Genomic DNA, 20,743 nt, shown 5'->3' with positions numbered 1-20,743 from the left:
GATTTGAACATGTGTGGGGGAAAAAGCTGAAGATAGTGCCTAAAATTACGTCTATGGGTTCTATATGAATATTACTAATTCTCTTATATGTTTATCTCCATTACCATGAAAAGTTTCGTCATACCAACTAAGTTAAAACAAATTAAAAAAAACACTTAGTTTTAAAATCCTTTATCAATATGTTGACATTTTTAGGTTAATGGGGATTTTAAAAATATAGATCATAAACCACACTTTTAATTTAGAGTCTTTTGTAAATTTGTTTGACAGGAAGTTAAGGGTATTTCCATTATCTGCACTTGATCAATACAGTTTCCTGATTATTTTCATTTCAACGTAATGGTTATCACACAAATTTATTTTTGTCATTGTAATTATTTTAGCATAGCAATTTATTATTCAGTTTTAGTATTTTTAGTATTTTTTTAGTATTTTAGTATTTTTGACTTTAGTAGAGTGGAACCAGAGGGACACTCAAAAAAAAACGAAGGGAAATCAAATCTATTTCTCCTTCACAAAATTTAGATTTCTCCATAAGTATCTTCAATTAAGAACATGGACTGTGCAACAATCCATCAGTCTGTGAATCAGCTAAACATGAGCTCTATTAGCTAGTGTCCTGATAAAGTAACAAGAAATAGACCTCAAAAAGAAAAGAAAAAAAAGTTCAAGAGTAAAATATTATGAAAACATTATTTTACTAGGAAATAATTATTGGTTTGTTTCATTGGCATAACTTTTACTTGCAGCTATGGAAATAATGTGCTATGTATGTACAGGATGTCTGTTTGGTGAAAATTGACTTTACAGAAAATCGGATAAACATCAGAAATATTCAGATAAGGAGGTCATGGATGGCACAGGGTATTAAAATAGAGTCCACCAAAGGTGCTAAAAAAACAAGAAAAACTTTAAAATTATTAATTTATCATTAGCTACACAAGGGAATACATGGGGGAAAAAGTCAAGTTCAGGAATTCAACCCTTGCTAGTGTAAGACGGACAAATGAATACATGTTAGATTATACACACACTTCTTTTGAAATGTATACATAATTAGTTCCTTTACCATTTTGTTTTATTATAGTCACATAAAACTTGGGGAACAATCTCTTTCTGTAAAAGTCTTTGGGATCTTAAGTTTTTCTGAAAGCACATCAATCATGATGCATTCAAATTCGAGAACCTCATCCTTTCATCTTGATGCAAGAGCGTGGTAGTAACTGACAGTACGTAATGGCCTTCTGCACCAGTTTGTGTATTCAAGTGATTTTCTTCAGCTTGGTCTATGTAAAGCTGGGGAGGCTACCTGTTTCAAATTTCCCTGTAATGAAACATAAAAGATAATGGGCAGGGAGGTAGCGATATCTGAAAATCAGAACTGGCAGCATCAGCAAGCTGAGTTGAGGTAGTTTCCCCATTGTTCTGTGAAACTAGTTTCTTACTGACAGAGCTGCCTTCGCATAGATTTCTGTCGAACTTGCAAAACAAGCATAGATGCTCATAATCCACAGAACGACCTCTGTGTTTCTGAAGTTACCTTAAACTTGTCTAAAAACGGTTCTTTCATTACCAAACATATTCTATGCAACAGATAGGCTAACCACCTGTCAGGTGCTAATATTGCCAATAGTGTGGTCTGAGAAAACCTAATTACCATTAAAGCTTGAGGTTCTCCTGCAACTTAGGAAAAATCTGGAGACTTAAAAAATACTTATCTTAAGTGACCAAAAAAGTATGATGAATAAGATATTCTGAGGTGATATCAAGGTTATGATGTACTCTGGCCCAGCACAGAATTTTGTTTTTTTGTCATTTATTTTTAAACTGTATATAGATTACTGGCTACTTTGTAAACTACTTCTTCTCATCTTAATTTAAAAAATTAATTTATACGTGGGTGTTGTTTAGATTTGGAGGAAAAAAGAAAAAAAAAAGAAATCACCAAAACATACTCCAGGAAATTATGATTTGGCAAATTCATTCTGGCTTTGCTCTAGAAGGGACTCCATGCTTAGACACTGCTGGAAAATGTTCTTCAGTTACTGAAGATCTAGAAAGTTTCTTTGAAAGGACTTTTTTTCCATATATGGAACAAAAAAATTAGCATAAAAATATCTTATCTTTATAAAATGGATAATCATTTTGCCGTTATTCTGGCATTTTTTAGCCAATTGAGTGGCTCTGAATTTCAAACATTGAAGTGGGACTTACAAGGAAGGAAAATACATGATGCACCCTCTCCTCTAATTCAGTACTTAAATCTCTGATTGAAGCTGGTTTTTATAGTAGGCATGGTGACTCCAACTGACATAGTAACATATATTAACCTGCTTTAAAGTAATTTATACATCTTATTTCATCCAACATAAACATGCCCGTCCCATTTTTCTGGTTTACTTTGTCTGAAAAAATGGTATAATTTTGTGCTTAGGTTATCCGTCTAGGCAGATTTGATTTCTTTTCATGGCTCATTTGGGCCGTAGAGGATTAGCAAAGTATATATAATGAAAACAGAAGGAAAGACGAGAAAAATGAAAAGAGTAGTTAATCATATAGTACATACAGCAAAACAGTATCTTCTAAATCTCAATCAGTTGTTTATTGGTTGGCAAACAAGTTTCACTTTTACAACAAATATTAGTAATGAGGTCATCCAACTTTGAGACCATACAAAATGGATCATAAATTTAAAAAAAAATTATATGTGCTGCTAATTTACCTCTTGTATTCCTACATTACTTAAAATCCTGTCAAATAAATAAATCTTCCTGTTAATAAACAGAAGAGCTTTAAAAAAATCACTTCAAAATAACTTGACCTTTTGATTCTTACTACAAGGGAGTGAATTTCCTTTAAAAATTGATAGTGCAGGTGCCCACTTGGGGATCGGACTGAGCATTCAGCACTTAAACGCCTATGGGATACTGTTTTGTTTTAGTTTTTTTTTTTTTTTTTTCCACATGCAGAAGCCCCACTAGTTCTATTGACACCTCTTGACTTCTAGAATCATAGCTACTGTCTTGGTGATGAACTGCTTGCCAAATATGCTTTGCATTACAACAAATGTGCACTGTAAACAGAAAAGTTCGTCCTGCTCTAATTTGCAAAAATGCTCTTGGAAATACTCTGACTGAATAAAGATATATAGTGAGGGAAGGAAGTCTAATTTTATTTATTTTATTTTTTTTTGTAAAAAATAATTTGTTTGTATTACTAGAAAATGATTCTTATAAAGTGATAGTTTCATTTATTTATTTATTTATTTTTTTGCCAGGTGAAATTTTAAAGGAAAAAAAAAAGCAAAAAGCAATAAGAGAAGAAAGAAAGAGAAATAAAGAAAGAAAGAAAGAGAAATAAGAAAAGAAAAAGAGAGAACAGAAGGAAAAGAAAATGAAGGAAGAAAGAAAAGAAAGAAAGGAAGGAAACTTTGCTCTCTTACTGGTAGACAAACTTGCAAGACCAGCACAAAAGAAAAAGAAAAAATCTCTTTTTTTCCACTACATTAACAGGACTCAAATTCTGGAGGAACAGAAAGCTGACTATATGTGCAATGCTAGTATCTGTACATTACATAGAAATTGTTCATTTTTTTTCTGCCATTAGTTTTATCATCAGTTAATACAGCAAATCATAAAATATGCATTTAGCATATAATTCTAGAATTCCCCTCCATTTCATTATTTTGTTGTTTTATTTTGTACTCCACAGATATTCCTGCTGTGGTGAATTCAGGTTGTGAGTGACTAAAAACCACTATGTGATACAGTTTTCCTTTGTTTTTATGTTTGTGCAGCACTCCAATCTAGATGCAGCATTGTTACTAATTTCAAACAACCATTCTGGCCTTTTAAAAATCAGGTCCTTGTTATTATAGTAACAGAGCATCAGAGATGTTAGAACAAACACAACAGAATTCAACAAGGCCACAATGAGCGCCATCTTCTTCATATCTCGTTCATTAACATAATGAAGTCTCCATCTGAGGGGGAAAGACAGGAAAGGAGAGGGCACAGGGGAATTTCAGCAGTTATCTTTCTCCCCTGGGCTGACCTATAAATCCCAGTTTAAAAAAAAAAAAAGTCTGAAAGTCTGTGTTTGTCTTTCAAGAACAGCATAAAGATTTAGGAGTACACACATTATTACCACTGCTTATATCAACTTGGAACAGTCCACCAGGTGTTAGCAGTTTTGTTGGTTTCGATTTCTGTGTCATCTTCTATAGACTAGTGACCAAATGAGCTGGTCCTTTTGAACTGCCCTCTGGAGGGGTCCCATCTTTGTTTGGAGGAACTATAAATCCATCACTGCTACCACGCCCTAGCTGGTAGTAGGTGTGCAGCTGATGGACGTGGTTTCTGGAGCCTAGGTTTGGCATGCTTTTGTAGTAAACATCTTCGGCATCACCACATTTGGCCGGTGGGGGTTCGGTCTGGGTGCTGGTGGTAACACTCTCCGCGGCAGGCACACCAGCCAGTGCCGGCATGCTGGTGTACAGAGAGTCCCTATGGGGTGACTGGAGATCTTCTGTGTGCTCGTTGGTTAGCAAAGGGAAAAAGCTCTCACTGTGGTCTTGGGGGAGCCGCCTTCTGGTGTAATGGTGTGGCTGGTGGTTCTCTGCAGAGTAAACTCTTGGGGGAAGCAAAGGAGCATCGGATTCCTCATGAATGAGTTCCAGGCCCAAACTCTCCTCATGGTTAAAGGAGGTGGCGTCATCCAGGACAATGGCATCATCTTCACTCCCGCTGCCAAGGTTATTCACCAGCTTGTTCATCAGATTCCTGTTCTGTTCACTGGAGCGCTCGTGGTTGTTCAGGTAAGACGGGATATAGTTGGAAGTGAGTTCCTTCAGAATCTTTTTCTCTAGGGCGGTCTCGTTGTGGTTATAGCCACGGTCTATGATTTGCACACAGTTGCTCAGGTACTCACCACTGGCAATGCTGTAACTATTGCCATGGTTACCATTCAGTGGTAGAGTATCCATGACACTTGTATCCCTGGCATTGTTCAGAAGCCCCTCTGAAAAAGATTACAGAACACTATGACATTTACATCCAACTGGCCGTAGAACACACACACACAAACACCAAAGAAAAACACTTGACTATGAAGTATGTATAAATTGCTAGCATGTTTAAATAAGTAATAAAATGTTTGGAAGTAAACAAAAAATACCATTAAGTCTATATGTACATATTATATATACACTTGGACAATCGATAGAAACCTTAGAAATGGATAGGTATCTAAAAATCTTTAAAATAATAATTTTTAAAAAACTATCAATTTGCAATTTCCACACAAACATTGCCTGATATTATCTGAAGCATATCTGGTTATAACTTAGAAAAAAAAAAAACCCACAAATTTTGGTGTAATCATTCGTTGCTTTCAATTTATACACATCAAAGTCACTTCAATAATTCATTACCTTTAATTTTACATGTCTTAACATTAAAATAGGTATAATATTAACATAATTCATGTGTGGTGCTTTGAATATACTGTCAAAAGTAAAAGAATCAAGCACTTTCTAACAATTTGATATATAATTTTGTGAGATTCAAATTAATTCCTACACACAAAACCACAAAAGGATTATGTTAAATTTGTCAGTATGATGTAGTCATGAAATAATGCTTAGTCAGATAAGTGGCACATCAAAATAATTTGCACATAGAAACTTTCAAAACAAAACTAGTTGGATTTACTTTCTAAATTTTTTTCTACCTATAAACCCATTAGTGATTGTTTAGGGTCAGTAGGTAAGACTACAAGAAAATGTGTAAAGACACAGGGATATGATTCCTAAAAACATAGTGTTGGTATTAAAGATCCCATGCCATAATGAATGATGACTTTGTGTGCATATACTAAACTTTGAATTTAAAGGAGATTAAACATTTTATTCTGGGAAGAAATAGTTGCAGTGAAATAAAATTTAACCACATGCTTCCTCAAGGTTTTTGCATTCTCTTGAATAAACAGAAATCCAAGAATCTATAATAGTTCCAAAGTCAGTTCAAATGCAACCACGAAAGAAAATAAAACACAAACATTTAACCAATACTCGTAAATAAGAAAGGATATTTCTTTACAGAACAATTAATAGAAGAATTCTATTAAACTTCTCAATACACTACTAACTTGTGAAAATATAGCATTCATTCTATATCTGTGATGCAGTTATGTTTATCAAAACTGAACTCGTTCATGGCTGGTTTAAATAAAGTGTGGACTCTATTTTATATGGACTTCTGATGCATACTCTGTACTCAAGTAACAGTTCCCCAAAACAGGAATGCATAAAATATTCATTAAAAAGCAGCCATCACAGACATAGGGTGAAGCGATTTATTTTCATGTTATAAGATATCTTGTAGACAAATCCACAATGTTAAGAAAAATAAAAGTAAATGCTCTTTAAAGGGCCATATGTGATGGGTGATTGCTGCTGTGGAGGGCGCTATGGTATGCTGGATGGTTATGGTTGAGTGACTGATGCATTGAAACGTGTGTATTATTTCTGTTGTCAATGCATTAGGTACAGGTTGGAAACAGCCATAGTAAAATAAAGTGGGTATGCTGCATGGGACATACATTTGTATGATGGAATGTACTAATAAAAATTAAAAGTTTATGCATTACTTAGCAAAAATAAATGCTTAATTTAAAAACAATTTAACTCACACAAACATTACATGAGACTTAAAAACTATGTTGATCATGTGACACAGTAAAAGAATCAGACAACAAAAGCGTCTAATCTCTATTAACATAAATTTATTTAAGTCGATTCATAGGCTCTTTAGTTTTTAAATTGTGAGATGAACTGTTTTTAATAACTACATCATCTATATGTGATGCAATAAAAGTGAACTAAAAAAAATTACATTTGATATGCAATGTTTAGCTTTACTCCCATACTTGTCTCTCTGTAGGGCTCTAAACGACAGCATGAAGAAAAGGAAAGAAAAAACAACAAGTAAGCTTACAGCGACAGTAGAAGAAACATGAGTAAAAAGCAAATTGATGATATGCAGAAAAAAGAGTCAAAGGAAATAATTTCCACTGCCCCAAAATTCATGAGTCTGTGTTACATGGTTTATCATAATTAAAAATACTGAAATGTTAGTCAGAAAATAAGAAACCCCTCTTAACACATGCTAATAAAATGAGACTTTAATAAGCGTTCGTACAGTTTATAAATGTCAAACAAAAACACATTTATTTTAAAGTTAAGATTATTACACCAACCGAGGAGAGTAAAGATTTGAGTGCAAGCCATGACAATTCCCACAACTATATTTCAATAATCCGTATATTATGTGTATGTTTATCTGAACATACCTGCTTCTAAGGAATGTTATTTAACTTTAAAAATTTTCAGTGAAATTATATCAAATCTTTAGCTTGTATACAGAGAAAAAAAAACACAGTTGTAGGTTTCCATAATTGTGTGTTTTTCCTTTATGTATCTTTTCTCTTCATGTAAAAAGGTATCTTTCCCCCACTGTACCTATACAAATGCTTCTTATCATTTGTGAATAATACTGATCAGAACTGTCATTTCTGGAACTCTTATTCAAAAGTTGTGTAACTATGGAGAAAGAAAAAGGTTAAATCCAACCATTATTCGGTATCAAGACAACGTGAGGGGAAGAAAAATACCACCATCAATACCAGATTTTCTTCGGGATTGTTGCATAATCATTTGCAATCAAACAATTTTAGAGTTAATCCTTTAAAAAACAATCCTAGCAAAATTATTTTGAAAAAAAAAAAAAAACCACTCATATTTTAATCAGGTCCTAAAGGACAGCTCTTGCTGAATCTGTTTACAGGAAGGTTAAATCATCACAAACATAAAAACCAGGAAGCTCATTGGGCTAGCTCATTTCAGGAGATCCCAGCTGCTTATACATTAACCATTGCTTTAGAGATATAGTTTTTGGACTTAGAAGTTGATTCGTTTCTCAGAAAAGACCAACAATATTTCAAAATGGAGAGGAAAGTTCTTTTAAAGTTTCCAAAAAACTTTAGAAAAATAATTTGAATTGAAGAGCCAAACCAGCATATTAACAGATGGAAATCGTTTGTAAGCTCATCATGGCTCCTTCCCTAAATGACAGAATTTTAGAACTGGAAAGCCCATGAGAGATGACTGAAGTTCAGCCGCTGATTTTCAGGGATGAAGAAACTGCAGCCAAGACAGGCTGAGCCCCATCTAACCCCAACCTGCTAATAGTGGCAGAACTGAGATCGGAAAGGAAATCTCAAAGATTTCCTCTGTGCACCGCCATCTATGTCCTCTTCATATCCGCCTTAGGCTTTGAAGCCATAACAGAATATTTATTTATATATTTTATAATATAATCTTGTAATCTTACCGACTATAACATATTCTTCATTATATCCTGTCCTAAGAGTATGTCTTTCTTTAAGTTGGAGGATGGAATTAAATTACTTTAAAATGTAAATTATTTTGTAAAATCATGACTTCCTCTCTATTTTATGTCTTGTTGACAGGTTAATCTATAGCAAGATTTATCTTACAAAAATTGAATTCTCTAGCACTGACAAGATGATAATGGTCCAGAAATACTATGCATGAAGTTTTAAATATTTCCACAGACAGACTCTGAATCCAATATAATAAAAGTATATTAGTCATCTTTATTCCTAACTCTATATGCTTCAGTAACTCTATAAACACATCTCTACATATTTTAAGTAAAGATATTACAAACAAATATGGATACTTTAAATCTGAATGCTTCTTTGCTTGGATGGCACTTGTGCAACTGAATTAAGAGAACCCACAGAACAGAACCAAGTGGTAATTCAACATAAACCACTCCAGTACATACCGAGCCACCTATATTTCATGTAAGATTTCCCCTTGCCAGTAAGAATATTAAGTGCATTCATCTGAAAGCATAAGATTAGTAGCAACATGACAAACACTAAGATATATTTTTGGTCAGTGGTAAAAAGAATTACGTTAAGCACTACTATAGTTTAACATCTTAACAAATTTTTACACATAAAACAGTTAAACAATCTCACTTCTGACTCTGAAAAACATGAATAAAATTATTTACTTTCATTTTTAAGAAAAGTCAGTAGACTTAATTTACTGACAAACACAATAAATCCATTCAAAAGAATCCTTTGTGTGTTTATTGATAATCTTAAGAGCAGTATTCAGTAATAAATTTCACAGGAATAAAACTTTATACATATATGGCATTATTTTAAATGTTGTGTTGAGAAAACTTCACTTTCATAGTGTTTATAGTAGTGTTCCATCCTTAGAAAAATCCCCTAATTTATGATACCGGTAAAAATAAAATACGAAGGCAGATATTGAATTAGGGAAAACATAGATTAATAATTATTAGTTGTTCATTACACAAGGCATTAGAAATTATATCTGATAAAAAAGCTGAAGAAAAGGTTATTTAAATTTTTATTTGTTTTATAACAATATTAAATAAACAATTTTTATGGTTTTTTAACAACTCTTTGCATAAAGTGAATGTAGAATAGATTTAATTTGCAGATACGATGCAAATCTTCACCTAACATTACTGAAAACTTACTGATATGTCAGTACATTGTAAAATGTTTATAATGACACAATTATCTGTCACTTAGCCTAATTCTAAAAAAAAACACAAGCGTTCAAAGGTCTGCAAAATTGTTCTGTCTGGACACATTTATTGTGTTGTGAAATGTACAGTTCATTGAGTGCCACAGTGAAACAGGGACATCGACAAAGGAGAGACGACTCCGAAGGGGAACCATGAAGAAGGACCCAGAAGCTATCTCATACTGATGGCACTAGGGAAATGGAGGACCGGAAGAAGCCAGATGAGCTGCTTTCAAAGTATTTAAAAGGACTGACACTGAGAGCAGAATACTTTGCTCTTCTTTGCTCTAGAGGGCAAATCAAAGCGTCCTGCCCAGAGGCAAATTTCAGCTCACTGGAAGGAAAAAATATATGTAACAAATGCAGCATTTCAACCATTGCAAGTCTGAAATCCTGAGGTCAGAAGGGTCCCATCAGAGAGGCACACGGGCTGACAGAACGTCAGCACCGTGGTGAACAGGGTCCATGAGCTCTGTTCCTTCTTTTGATTCTAAGACAGGCAGGCCTTATGGAACTTGATAAATCAAAAGTTCCCTTAATTACTTCATCTTAGTGAGAAACAGTTTGACCATATTCCTGAAGTCACTTCTGTGTTACTGACTTCAGTATTTTTGAGATAATTTAACATCATCCTACGTATCTGACAAGGTGTCACGTAGGAAACTCAGAAGGTTTTAGACACCCAATGGCAGTGCTGTAACACACACACTTGTATGGAACAGCCATCCACACTGAGTTTTACTCACTCGCGACACTCATATTTCACCTCTGACTGAGAAAGAAAAGAAAGCACAAAGATGCCCACTGAGAATAACAGGAATTTTATTCAAAATTGCCTGGGAAAGCTAAATACGGCTAATCTATCACATCCAACTTCAAAGAACCACTTAAGCCTCTTTGTTACAGTGAATTTTCTTTCAAATATAATATTACATAATTGGATCCCTAACTAGGGCTTTTCCTTTAGGAAACTTTTATTTGAATAGTTCTTTCCTGTGGTCTCTTCCATAGGATATGGATATTTTTAATTTCTTGTGCTTCAATACATTTTTTTATTCTTAGAAAAGGTAGAGTCATGTCCAAACACTTATAATAGAAGTGGTTTTAAAGAGATTTATGGTTTTTTATTTGACATGAGATTAAATTTCTTTATCCTTTAAAGCTGGAGGATATTCAGAAGAACCATATCCCAAAGCCTTGTTTTTCACACATAGCCACAGTAGGGGGGCGGAAATCATGACCTTCCTGAGCCAGGTCACCTTGGTAATGGCAAGCTAGTGTGGAACCTGACTTGCTATTGTTCAGTTCAGTAGCAAACTGAATGGCTCGTTTCTCCACGGCTTAGTTCCATGTAATTTTCCATGGAGTTGGCCTAAATGCTTTCACCAATACTGATGCCTCGCGCCTAGAGTGTGCGTCATGGCTTAATAACGTAAGCTCATTTTCTTGGTCTTATAACACTGAGATTCTTGATCAAGTCCTCCTTTATCTTACTTACCTTAAGCAAATGTTTCATTTCTCAAAATAAATACATAGGTATTTAATATAGAAATTAATCAACAACAAGAAAAGCACTGACACATCACAATACATTTTATAATGTTACAAACACAGATTGATGAATCAAGCATTTGTTTATCAGAAGGAAGGGATCCAGCTGTTACTAAGGAAAACCTAAGGAAAATGGAAAATAAAAGCACCAAGAGGGGTGGAAGACTAAAGGAGTCTGTGTGTCTGCTTCCAAAAGAAAGAAAGGCAGGTGGAAGGAAAGAAAAATAGAATGTGGCCATAAAAGCTACATAAAATGGGACTCTCACTTGAAAAAATTAAGATAAACTCCAGCACACCTTGTGCGTTGTACATGCTGACAGAAGGGTTGTTACAGACCGCCGGTTCCCCAAGCAATGTATTATAGGGATTGTTAGTACCATGCGGACGAAGCAGAGCATTGCTTATAAGATGATTAGCCATGGCTCCTGGAGCAGCCCCATAGAAAGACAGAGAAAAAAAAAAAGGTCAATCAGGCAAATGTGTTTGAAAAAAAGAAAGGAAACATTTAGAATGACAACAGTTGATACAGTCCTGATTACAGGCAGGCAGCTAATTAGACTCAAAAATATATGCCACTAAAGCACACATGTTTCCAATAATGCACATATCCGAGAGTCAGTGGGAAAGAAAATGGTTTACAATGTTGATTAAGCCACATTTAGGGTGTTCTCTTTCCCAAAGTGTAAGCAAGAATTTATTCCCATGCTTGCTAAAAATTAAAAAGAAAAATTAAAATTAAAAAAAGCAAAATACAGTCTTCCATACAAACAAAACAAAACAAAACAAAAGCTGGAAAAAAAATTAAAGCACAGAAAGAAAAGCCGAAATAAACAAAACATTCCCTCATTCACAGAAACCACTGGGTTGTTCTCAATGAAAATTTAAAAAAGAATAAAAGGCAACATTTACGATAAAACACTCATTTGGAGAGCAGTTGTTGACACAACAGAAGAATTTGACATTTCTTAAAATTCTATGGAAAGGATTTCCTTAAGTTGAAATAAAATAATACATAATCACTCTTATTAGTATACCGTAGTAAGCATACTAATTAGGTGAATTTACAAATCTGATAAAATAATCATATGGATGTTATTTTAAAATATTTCTGAAAAACATGCACTCTGTAATATCCAGCACATATATAATTCCATTTTCCATTTTCCAACTGGTTGTTTGAACTTTGGCACAGCAAAGTCGCAGAGTAAAATTATTTCATCTCTTTGTGAATAGAGGTACTTAGTTCCAAACATATCATCGATATGAGTTGTAACCTCCCACTTTCCAAAACTGCTTAACCAAAAAAACCCAAAAGATCACAGTAACAGTTTTATTAAATATAATTAGGTCATGTATAAAATGAAGGCAGAATGCATTTTTATGTTAATTGATAAAGAAAATGTGACTGAGGACAGGAAAATGTAAATTGTATGGGGATAGTCGGGTTGAACACAAATAAATGGTTACTTTAATATATACATTAGAGAATGAAAATATGATCTACAGACCAGGAGAAAATATTTGCTAACAAATGCACACATATTTGCAATTCAACTAAAGATTAGTATCTGGAATATTGAAAGAACTCTCAAAAGTCAACAGTAAAACAACAACAATAAAAAACCCCAAAACAGAAAACAAACAAAAAAACCCAATCCAATTAGAGAATGGTCCAAAGACATAAACAGACATTTCATAGCAGAGGATATACAGGTAACAAACAAGCCCATGAAAAGCAATGCTATTATCTATAGGGGAAATACAGTTTAAAATAGCAATATGATATCACTAGACACTGGAAATTTCAGTGGTGACAAAATTAAATGCTGGCGAGGATGAAAAGAAAGTGATCATTCACACTTCGCTGGGGGAATGTAAGAGAGTACAGCTACTCTGGAAAATAGTTAGGCAGTTACTTATAGAACTAACCATGCAGTTATGGTACCACCTGGCAATTGTACTCTTGGACACTCATCCCAGATGAAATGGAAACTTATGTCTCCATAAAAACCTATTCGTGGATGTTCACACAGCTCTATTTATAATAGTCTGTAACAGGAAACAGCCCATAATTTCAGCTGGTGAATGGTTTAACAATCTGTGGCACGTCCTTACAATGGAATACTACTCAGCAATAAAAAGGAATGGGTACTGATACACATAACAAACTGGATGAATTGCTGGATAATGAGAGAGAGTAAAAAAGACAATCCAAAAGGTTATGTACTAAATGATTCCATATATATGGAGATTATTTATTTATAATATATAATTTATTAATATATATAAATTTTATTAAATATTAAGTATTTTTAATATAGATACCATTCTTGAAATGACAAAATTATAGAAACGGGGAAGAGATTAGTGGATGACAGAGTTAAAGATGCAAGGGGGAGGGAAGCGGATGTGGTCATATGGTTATAAACAGGCAACATGAGGCTTCCTTGTGGTTATGGAGCTACTCTGTGTCTGGACTACGGTGCTGTAACCACCACCTACTCTTGTGATAGAATTGCATTGAACTAAACACACACAGACGCACACACAAATACAACTAAGTATAAGTAATATTGAAGACATCTGAACAAGATTGCTAGATATTGGTCAATATCTTCGCCATGATTTTGTAGTACAGTTTTACAAAGATAGTATTGAGGAACACTGGGCACAAAGTACACAATCGCTTCATTATTTTATATAACAGCAAACGGATCCAGGATTATCTCAAAATAATAAGTAATCTATATTGGATGAATGAAACAAAAACTTGTTTAGTAACTTGTAGGAAATGTAAAGGGCGCCTGGGTGGCTGTTTCTGCCTTTGGCTCAGGTCAAGATCCCAGAGTCCTGGGATCGAGTCCCGCATCGGGCTCTCTGCTCAGTGGGGAGCCTGCTTCCTCCTCTCTCTCTGCCTGCCTCTCTGCCTACTTGTGATCTCTTTCTCTCTCTCTCTCTCACTGTGTCAAATAAATAAATAAAACCTTTAAAAAATGTAAAAAAAAAAAGGAGAAAAAGCTTGGCTATGATAGTTTTTTATTTTTATTTTTTTCAAAAATTAAAGCTCTTTGTGATACAGTAGACTGTATCTACTGTGATACAGTAGATATCAGTCAAATAATGCATACTTTATCTCATTTTTAATTTTTTTTTAAAATAGGTTCTATGCCCAACACGGTGCTTGAAATGATGACCCTGAGATCAAGAGCTGCGTGCTCTACTGGGCCAGCTACGTGGCCCAAATAACACATACTGTAACCTCTAGATTTACAGGACAATATAGCTTCTCATATCTCTAGAGCCGCATTGATTCCTTTAGGAAATAAGCCATGTGCCTGTATTCTATATAACCTGCAAAGAATTAGCACAGAATTTTTCACTTATTAAATGAGAATTTGCTGAAGTTGTACAACATATACATTCAAATGGTTTTAACACAGTTGAGATGGCAGATCTTTAATTTATCATACAGTGAGTCATTCAGGCTATTACTTTCCACCGATAAATACATAGAATACTAGCAGAAAAACTACCAAGAGTTGGCTACAGTGCCTTTCAGGTAAGAAATGGAATACTGTAAATCTTTTTTTTTTTTTTAAAGATTTTTTTTTTTTTAATTTATTTATTTGTCAGAGAGAGAGGGAGAGAGAGCAAGCACAGGCAGACAGAATGGCAGGCAGAGGCAGAGGGAGAAGCAGGCTCCCCGCCAAGCAAGGAGCCCGATGTGGGACTCGATCCCAGGACGCTGGGATCATGACCTGAGCCGAAGGCAGCTGCTTAACCAACTGAGCCACCCAGGTGTCCCGAATACTGTAAATCTTAAGCATGTGTAGCGTTGATGTTACACAAATTTAAAATTGTTAGAGACTACACTGGGTCTGCACAACCTTTTTAAAAAGCAAATTACCTGTAAATTGTACCTGCTACCTAAATATTTATTATTATAGCTTCTTTCCAGTAAAAAGGAAAGTGAGTCTTCCAAAGCAAATAATTACTCTCTAAAATTATTCGAAGAATTTCAATAGAAAATGAAAGGTGCAAACCACTTAATATGAACTAGGGTAAAAACCTTAGAGATATAAAATTGCTCAAAATTATTACATTCCTTCACAGATCAAATAAGGGTTAGACCTTTGTGGCTGGGGCTTATATCTGTATTTCTCTACATTTTCTTTCATGACTACATATGACTTAATTTGAACTAAATAAAAAACAAATAAGCTACAAAGATTGCCTGCTACTCCCCTCCTTGCTTCATATAGATTACAAAAAAAAATATTCTTTTATCATATCTGTCTCTATATGTATTCTTTCCTATACCAGTAAAAGAATACACTCTTTAGTGCTTTAGGATAAGGAAATAGGGGAGTTGGGAAGAACCAATCACAAGCAAAAAGAAGGGGGAATCAATATTCTGTGTTCTCTTTATCATTGTTTATTGAAAAAATTAAAAATATAAGGACATAAAATTTAATCATACAAAAATGGAGTTCTGTAATTGAATTCTAATGAAGCTATCAAAATTGTGATAGAAAATCCATCTGGTTCTATCTTTCCTACCATAAAGTTCTCTTTTGGTTTTTTAAAGTATTTTCTAGTTTTTGATTGTACTTGAAGACACCTTTATTAATCAAACTACTAATGTAGGAAGACTGAGTTTTTTTAATCAATTCCTGCTAATCTGGAAAGGCCAGCAACCATCACAGAAATGCGATTGGTACACAGCCACGCTGTGACACAATCTTGATTAAACGGAACAATGTTCAGTCCCAGCCACATGGCTTTGGTAGGTGGCTTCCTCAAATCGGGGCACAGTCCAGATCAGATAGTGATCTTACAGCCAAATGTGTGACATGCAGTCATAATTAGAGATCCACTTGCCTTTAAATTTACAACCACACAAATGCTTATAAAAACAGTCTAAAACTTTCCAACAAAATACACTTGTTTATCATTGGTATTAAGGGCCTTTTTCCTGATAGAAAGTGAATCAGTTATGCATCAGGTTTATGGATTTGCTAGTTTGAAAGAAGAAGGATATGTCTGAGTAACCAATCAGTTACCTATCATTTGATTCCCCTAGTGTAAGAAGGCGATCCTTTTTCCATGGACGTTCAAAGCTTGCAAGAGCTCATTTTTCCTGTTGCCATTCCAAACAAGAGCAACAAGGCATTATCACATGGTTCCTACAGTCCCCACTCACAGTTAGTCACATCAATGGTACAGCCTTTGAAAGGTGGCCCTTACTGTGTCAGAAACACGAGCTTTTTGCCAATGTCTAGAACTCTGAAGTGAAAACTTGTATGGAACCTGTCTTCTTGGGTCTTTAGTGTGCCAAGTTACTTTTGTCCTTTCCTATAGCTGCACTGCGTTTCACTTGTCTGTGCTGAAGCCTATGCTGTTTGCTTCTGTCTGTTTCCCCAATTTACTCAGGTCACTTTGAATTCTGATACTATTTTCCAAGGTTCTGTCCATCCTGTCTCTTCCTCTTCCCTCCGACTAACTCCTGATTTGTAAACTTCCTTTCTAATAGCTGTGAAATTGCGGCAGACTTCCAAGAAGATAGGTGTTTACAGACCATCTGTCACTGTTTCTCAGCTGAAAGTTAAGCTTACTGGTTAGTCAGGCTGAAGACACAAATAGGCTGATGTTGCGGGGTTGAGGAAAAGATAGTTACAACACTGCATATGGGAAAAGAACGTTTATGTGCAAATTTCACTGGAATGTAAGCCCCAGGAAAGCAAGCAACACATGGGCTTTAATTACTACCCTTATACCAAGTGTCTAGAATAGTTCCTGGGGCTCAGCAATATTTGTTATTTATGAAAAAAAAAATGTGAACTTGGGGCACCTGGGTGGCTCAGTGGGTTAAAGGCTCTGCCTTCAGCTCAGGTCATGATCCCAGGTCCTGGGATCGAGCCCCACATCAGGCTCTCTGCTCAGCAGGGACCCTGCTTCCTCCTTTCTCTCTGCCTACTTGTGATCTCTGTCTGTCAAATAAATAAATAAAATCTTTAAAAAAAATGTGAACTCTATGGCAACCTTCATGTATCAAACTAAAGCAAGTAATTTTATCAATTATGAGCAGTCTTATAATTTGAACAAATTTCTTAGGAGTATCAATCGTCCAATCCCTATGTAATTTCTTCCTTTCCTTCTAACACTGTACCAGGTCCTATACTATTGAAATTTTAAAGCAGAAATAGATACTCATATAATTATTTGGAAATTCAAAATGCTACCTGAATGCTAACTGCAGATAATATGATAAGAGGGGGAAAATAGCTTGACACAGCATGTTAAAAAGAGCTCAAAGTAAAAAATCTCCAAGTGACTATGTAAGAATAACTACTCCTTCATTATCTGATTCACTAAATCCTGGCTACATTCTAGTCAAAACTGCTCCTTTACCATCACAAACAAGGGTTAGCTCTTTAAGAAAACCATGGAAAAGGAATTAAATTGAATTTCAATATACGCGAATCATCAATAAAGCTGTCCACAGAGAGCCTAACACGAGATCTTTTCTGGCAAAAACGGGACACAAAGCATAAAGGGCTTTCATACTCCATCCTGAAAAACTCTGGGAAGTTTTTCTGATGATTATTTGAAAGTCGGATCCTAAAGCCATTAAAAAACACTAAATGTAAAATCACAGATCTTTTAAGAAGAGTCTTTCTTCTTTTTTACTTAGTTTCTATCTGAAGATGGAAAAGTTTTTGAATGAGTGCAATTTGAATGGAATAATAACGAGTACACTCTTTTCAAATCCATAGTTTTACCACGAAACTGTTGTATTTCTTTCCTTATGAAAATAAAATAGGTGTTTTGACACGGGGAGGCCTTGAACGACAGGATTGTCTAGGTTGGTTCAGTGTGATACGTGTAATTGAGGCCTGGAAATTGAACGTAGAGCGGCAGGCTCTGAAACTGTAAAGTAAAAAAATAGATCTGAAAAAGAGATGACAGTTGAATCCCACTTGAATCCATATTATATCATTCAGAAACCTAATTCAAACAACGTTTCTTCTTGACAGCAGGCTAACAAAAGTACACTGAAAAGCTCTTAAAATAACTTGAGTTGTCACTCTGCTCTGCCCCTCACACTTTTTTTCTTTTTTTAATGTGCTTTCATTCTTATTTGTTCTTATGGGGGAAAGCCAAGTTGTCTAGTTCTAGACCTTGGTGTTTTAATGAACCAGCTGAATACACCATTCTTGAGAGTTGCATACCAACATTACTAATTTTTAAATTCTTGTTATTTATGAATATCTAGGATGGCAAATGTTCGTTTCATTCCAATAGAACAGTTTTACCTGGATAGGTCTTTCTTCTTTAATATACCTTGTCCTCCATTCTGTTCCCTTATGGTTCTCTCTCCCTTGACATGACATATTTTGCTTTTATGAAGTCGTTTCCAAAACATATATTGACTAATGCAAATTAATCAGAGCTCTGTAGAAAGCAGAGTTACTACTGGATGACACCGCTCTGCTTCGGTCTTCAGAACTTGACTTTGGCCCATAATGGAGACTTTTCATACAAGTAAAGAATAGTTTCACTGAAGATGGCATTTTTCATGGAATTATAATACTAACTTTGGTATTAAGCAAGGGATCTTTTACCAAAAGATGGTATATATTGAGCTGTGAGACTCTTAAAATTGAATGTAAAACTGTATATTTGTGTCGTTAGTTATACGTGCACACATGACTGCATTTCTTTCTTGTGAAAGTGTCCCGTGACTCTGATTTCCTTTACAAAGAGCTAAGAACACTGGTATAGAGAAAAAAAAAAAGAAAAAGAAAAAGATAAGTCTTTTTCTTTAGTGCATGAACTATATTATAAACAAGAAAACTGGAAAAAGTGAATCAAAAGTACCCCCAAATACATCTTATGACTATAAGAATCACCTGATGAGCTGCTGTATAATGTAATAGAGAAAGGTTATAACTTAGAATTTAGAAGTGAGTAAGATTTTAGTATTGTTTAATCTATTACCATCATTTACTACATAAAGAAACATTTATAAGCCCAGAGAGATTGATAATTTATTCAAGGTCACACCTGACTCTGGTAATTTTATTCAAACACATTTCAATCAGTGATTTTCAAACGTTTTTTAGCATCCTCTCCCAAAAATATGTTTCAGTGAAATTTTATCAGGAGCCTTATAGGAATGCATTACTTCTCTCTCATCTGCTTTTCTGTAATGCTCAATTATTTAATTTCCATATTCATGTATTCACTAATATTACATAAACAAACAAAAATGAAAGCTAATCAACAAAGAGACTTCCAGAACTCTGGAGAACGGATTCAATAGGTATTATCTATTGTAAGCATTTTTTCCTATTTTTTCTTTGTCTGCATAACAATACAATATCAACATCACACACAATCTACAGAAAGAGTGCAAAAATGATCACGTTCAATTTTAAAGGGCTACTTTATAAAATAGCAACAGCCATTTGAATCAAGACTAAGTTGTTTATAATAATGAACAAAACTAAAAGAATCTACGTGCTATCCTTAAAAATAATATAAAAATCGCAGAAAATATAATTTTATAATTTGTACTATTTTTATTCAAATAATTAATGAAGTTATGAAGTGTCAAAGAAGAAATACTTCATTGAAAGCCAAGAACCCTTTCAGCATTTTTTTCTAAAGTCATAAATTGAAGAGCTGACATCTTGATTTATCACACTGTGCACTTTTAACAGCTAACAAGTTTGCTATTAAATTTTAATCAACCTGCCCTATTAAATTTCTTTCAAATGGTTCAGAGATTCTTCAGCTTTTTTAATAGCAAATTCATTCACTGGGAATCTATTAATATGGACTTCAACGACATGTTTTCTTCAAAGTACAGATTGGGTTATTGTTCAAAATGAAATTAAATGTTTTGAATGCAGAGGTGTTGTCTCTGTTTCAATAGATAAGCTCAGAGTTTTAGATATGGGAACCCTATAAATTATCTCTATTCCCCTTTATTTTGCACTAATTGGCTTAATATCTGTCTTCTTGTTCAGACACATGAGTTTTTCTTCAATAAATACTTAGAAGTCAAATTATTGGGCCATACATTCTACACTTCAATTCAGAATATATTGCCAAAATTCTGTCAAATGTATTTGCACCAATTCACACTTCCACGAGCAGTATAAATCTCTCAGATTCTTACCAGGACTTAGTATTGTAAGCTTCACATTTTTGTCAACCTGATCAGAGTATACAATGATATCTCATATTACTGTTAAACTTTGTATTTCCCTGGTTATCAAAAAGATGCGGTAATTTTTCATGTCTATTATCCATAAGGGCTTCCTATTTTGTGAATTGCCTGTTCTTATCTTTTGCCGATATATATTGATTTGTAGACATTCTTTATACAACATGGCATAACATTTTGTTTGTGCTATGTTGTTTACACCTTCCCCCAATATCTTACTGTTATGAGTACTGTTTACATTTTGAGGCAAGAAATTTACCTTTTTCTTATAATTTATAATCTGTGTTTTGTTTTTAAGAACT

At 34.3% G+C, this 20,743-nt stretch overlaps 1 protein-coding gene across 14 annotated transcripts in view; it reads right to left on the bottom strand.

Moving 5' to 3' along the window:
• Positions 1-20,743, bottom strand: part of ADGRL3 (adhesion G protein-coupled receptor L3) — an 846,536-nt gene that overhangs the window by 26,501 nt on the left and 799,292 nt on the right. For 8 of the 14 annotated variants that reach the window (XM_047719401.1, XM_047719403.1, XM_047719406.1 and 5 more), the window contains one exon: positions 2,585-5,019. The exons of 1 other annotated variant lie outside the window; for it this stretch is intronic. In XM_047719401.1, the coding sequence (XP_047575357.1) occupies positions 4,220-5,019 (800 nt within the window). In that variant the 3' untranslated portion in view covers positions 2,585-4,219. Of the gene's footprint in view, positions 1-2,584; positions 5,020-6,893; positions 6,946-11,502; positions 11,632-20,743 lie in introns of those variants that run through there. 5 more of the 14 variants (XM_047719410.1, XM_047719409.1, XM_047719412.1 and 2 more) reach the window with 2 other exon arrangements.

Source organism: Lutra lutra, chromosome 2 (genome assembly GCF_902655055.1).
Source record: "Lutra lutra chromosome 2, mLutLut1.2, whole genome shotgun sequence".
Lineage (NCBI taxonomy): Eukaryota > Metazoa > Chordata > Mammalia > Carnivora > Mustelidae > Lutra > Lutra lutra.
This window is presented reverse-complemented; position numbering and strand designations above follow the sequence as displayed.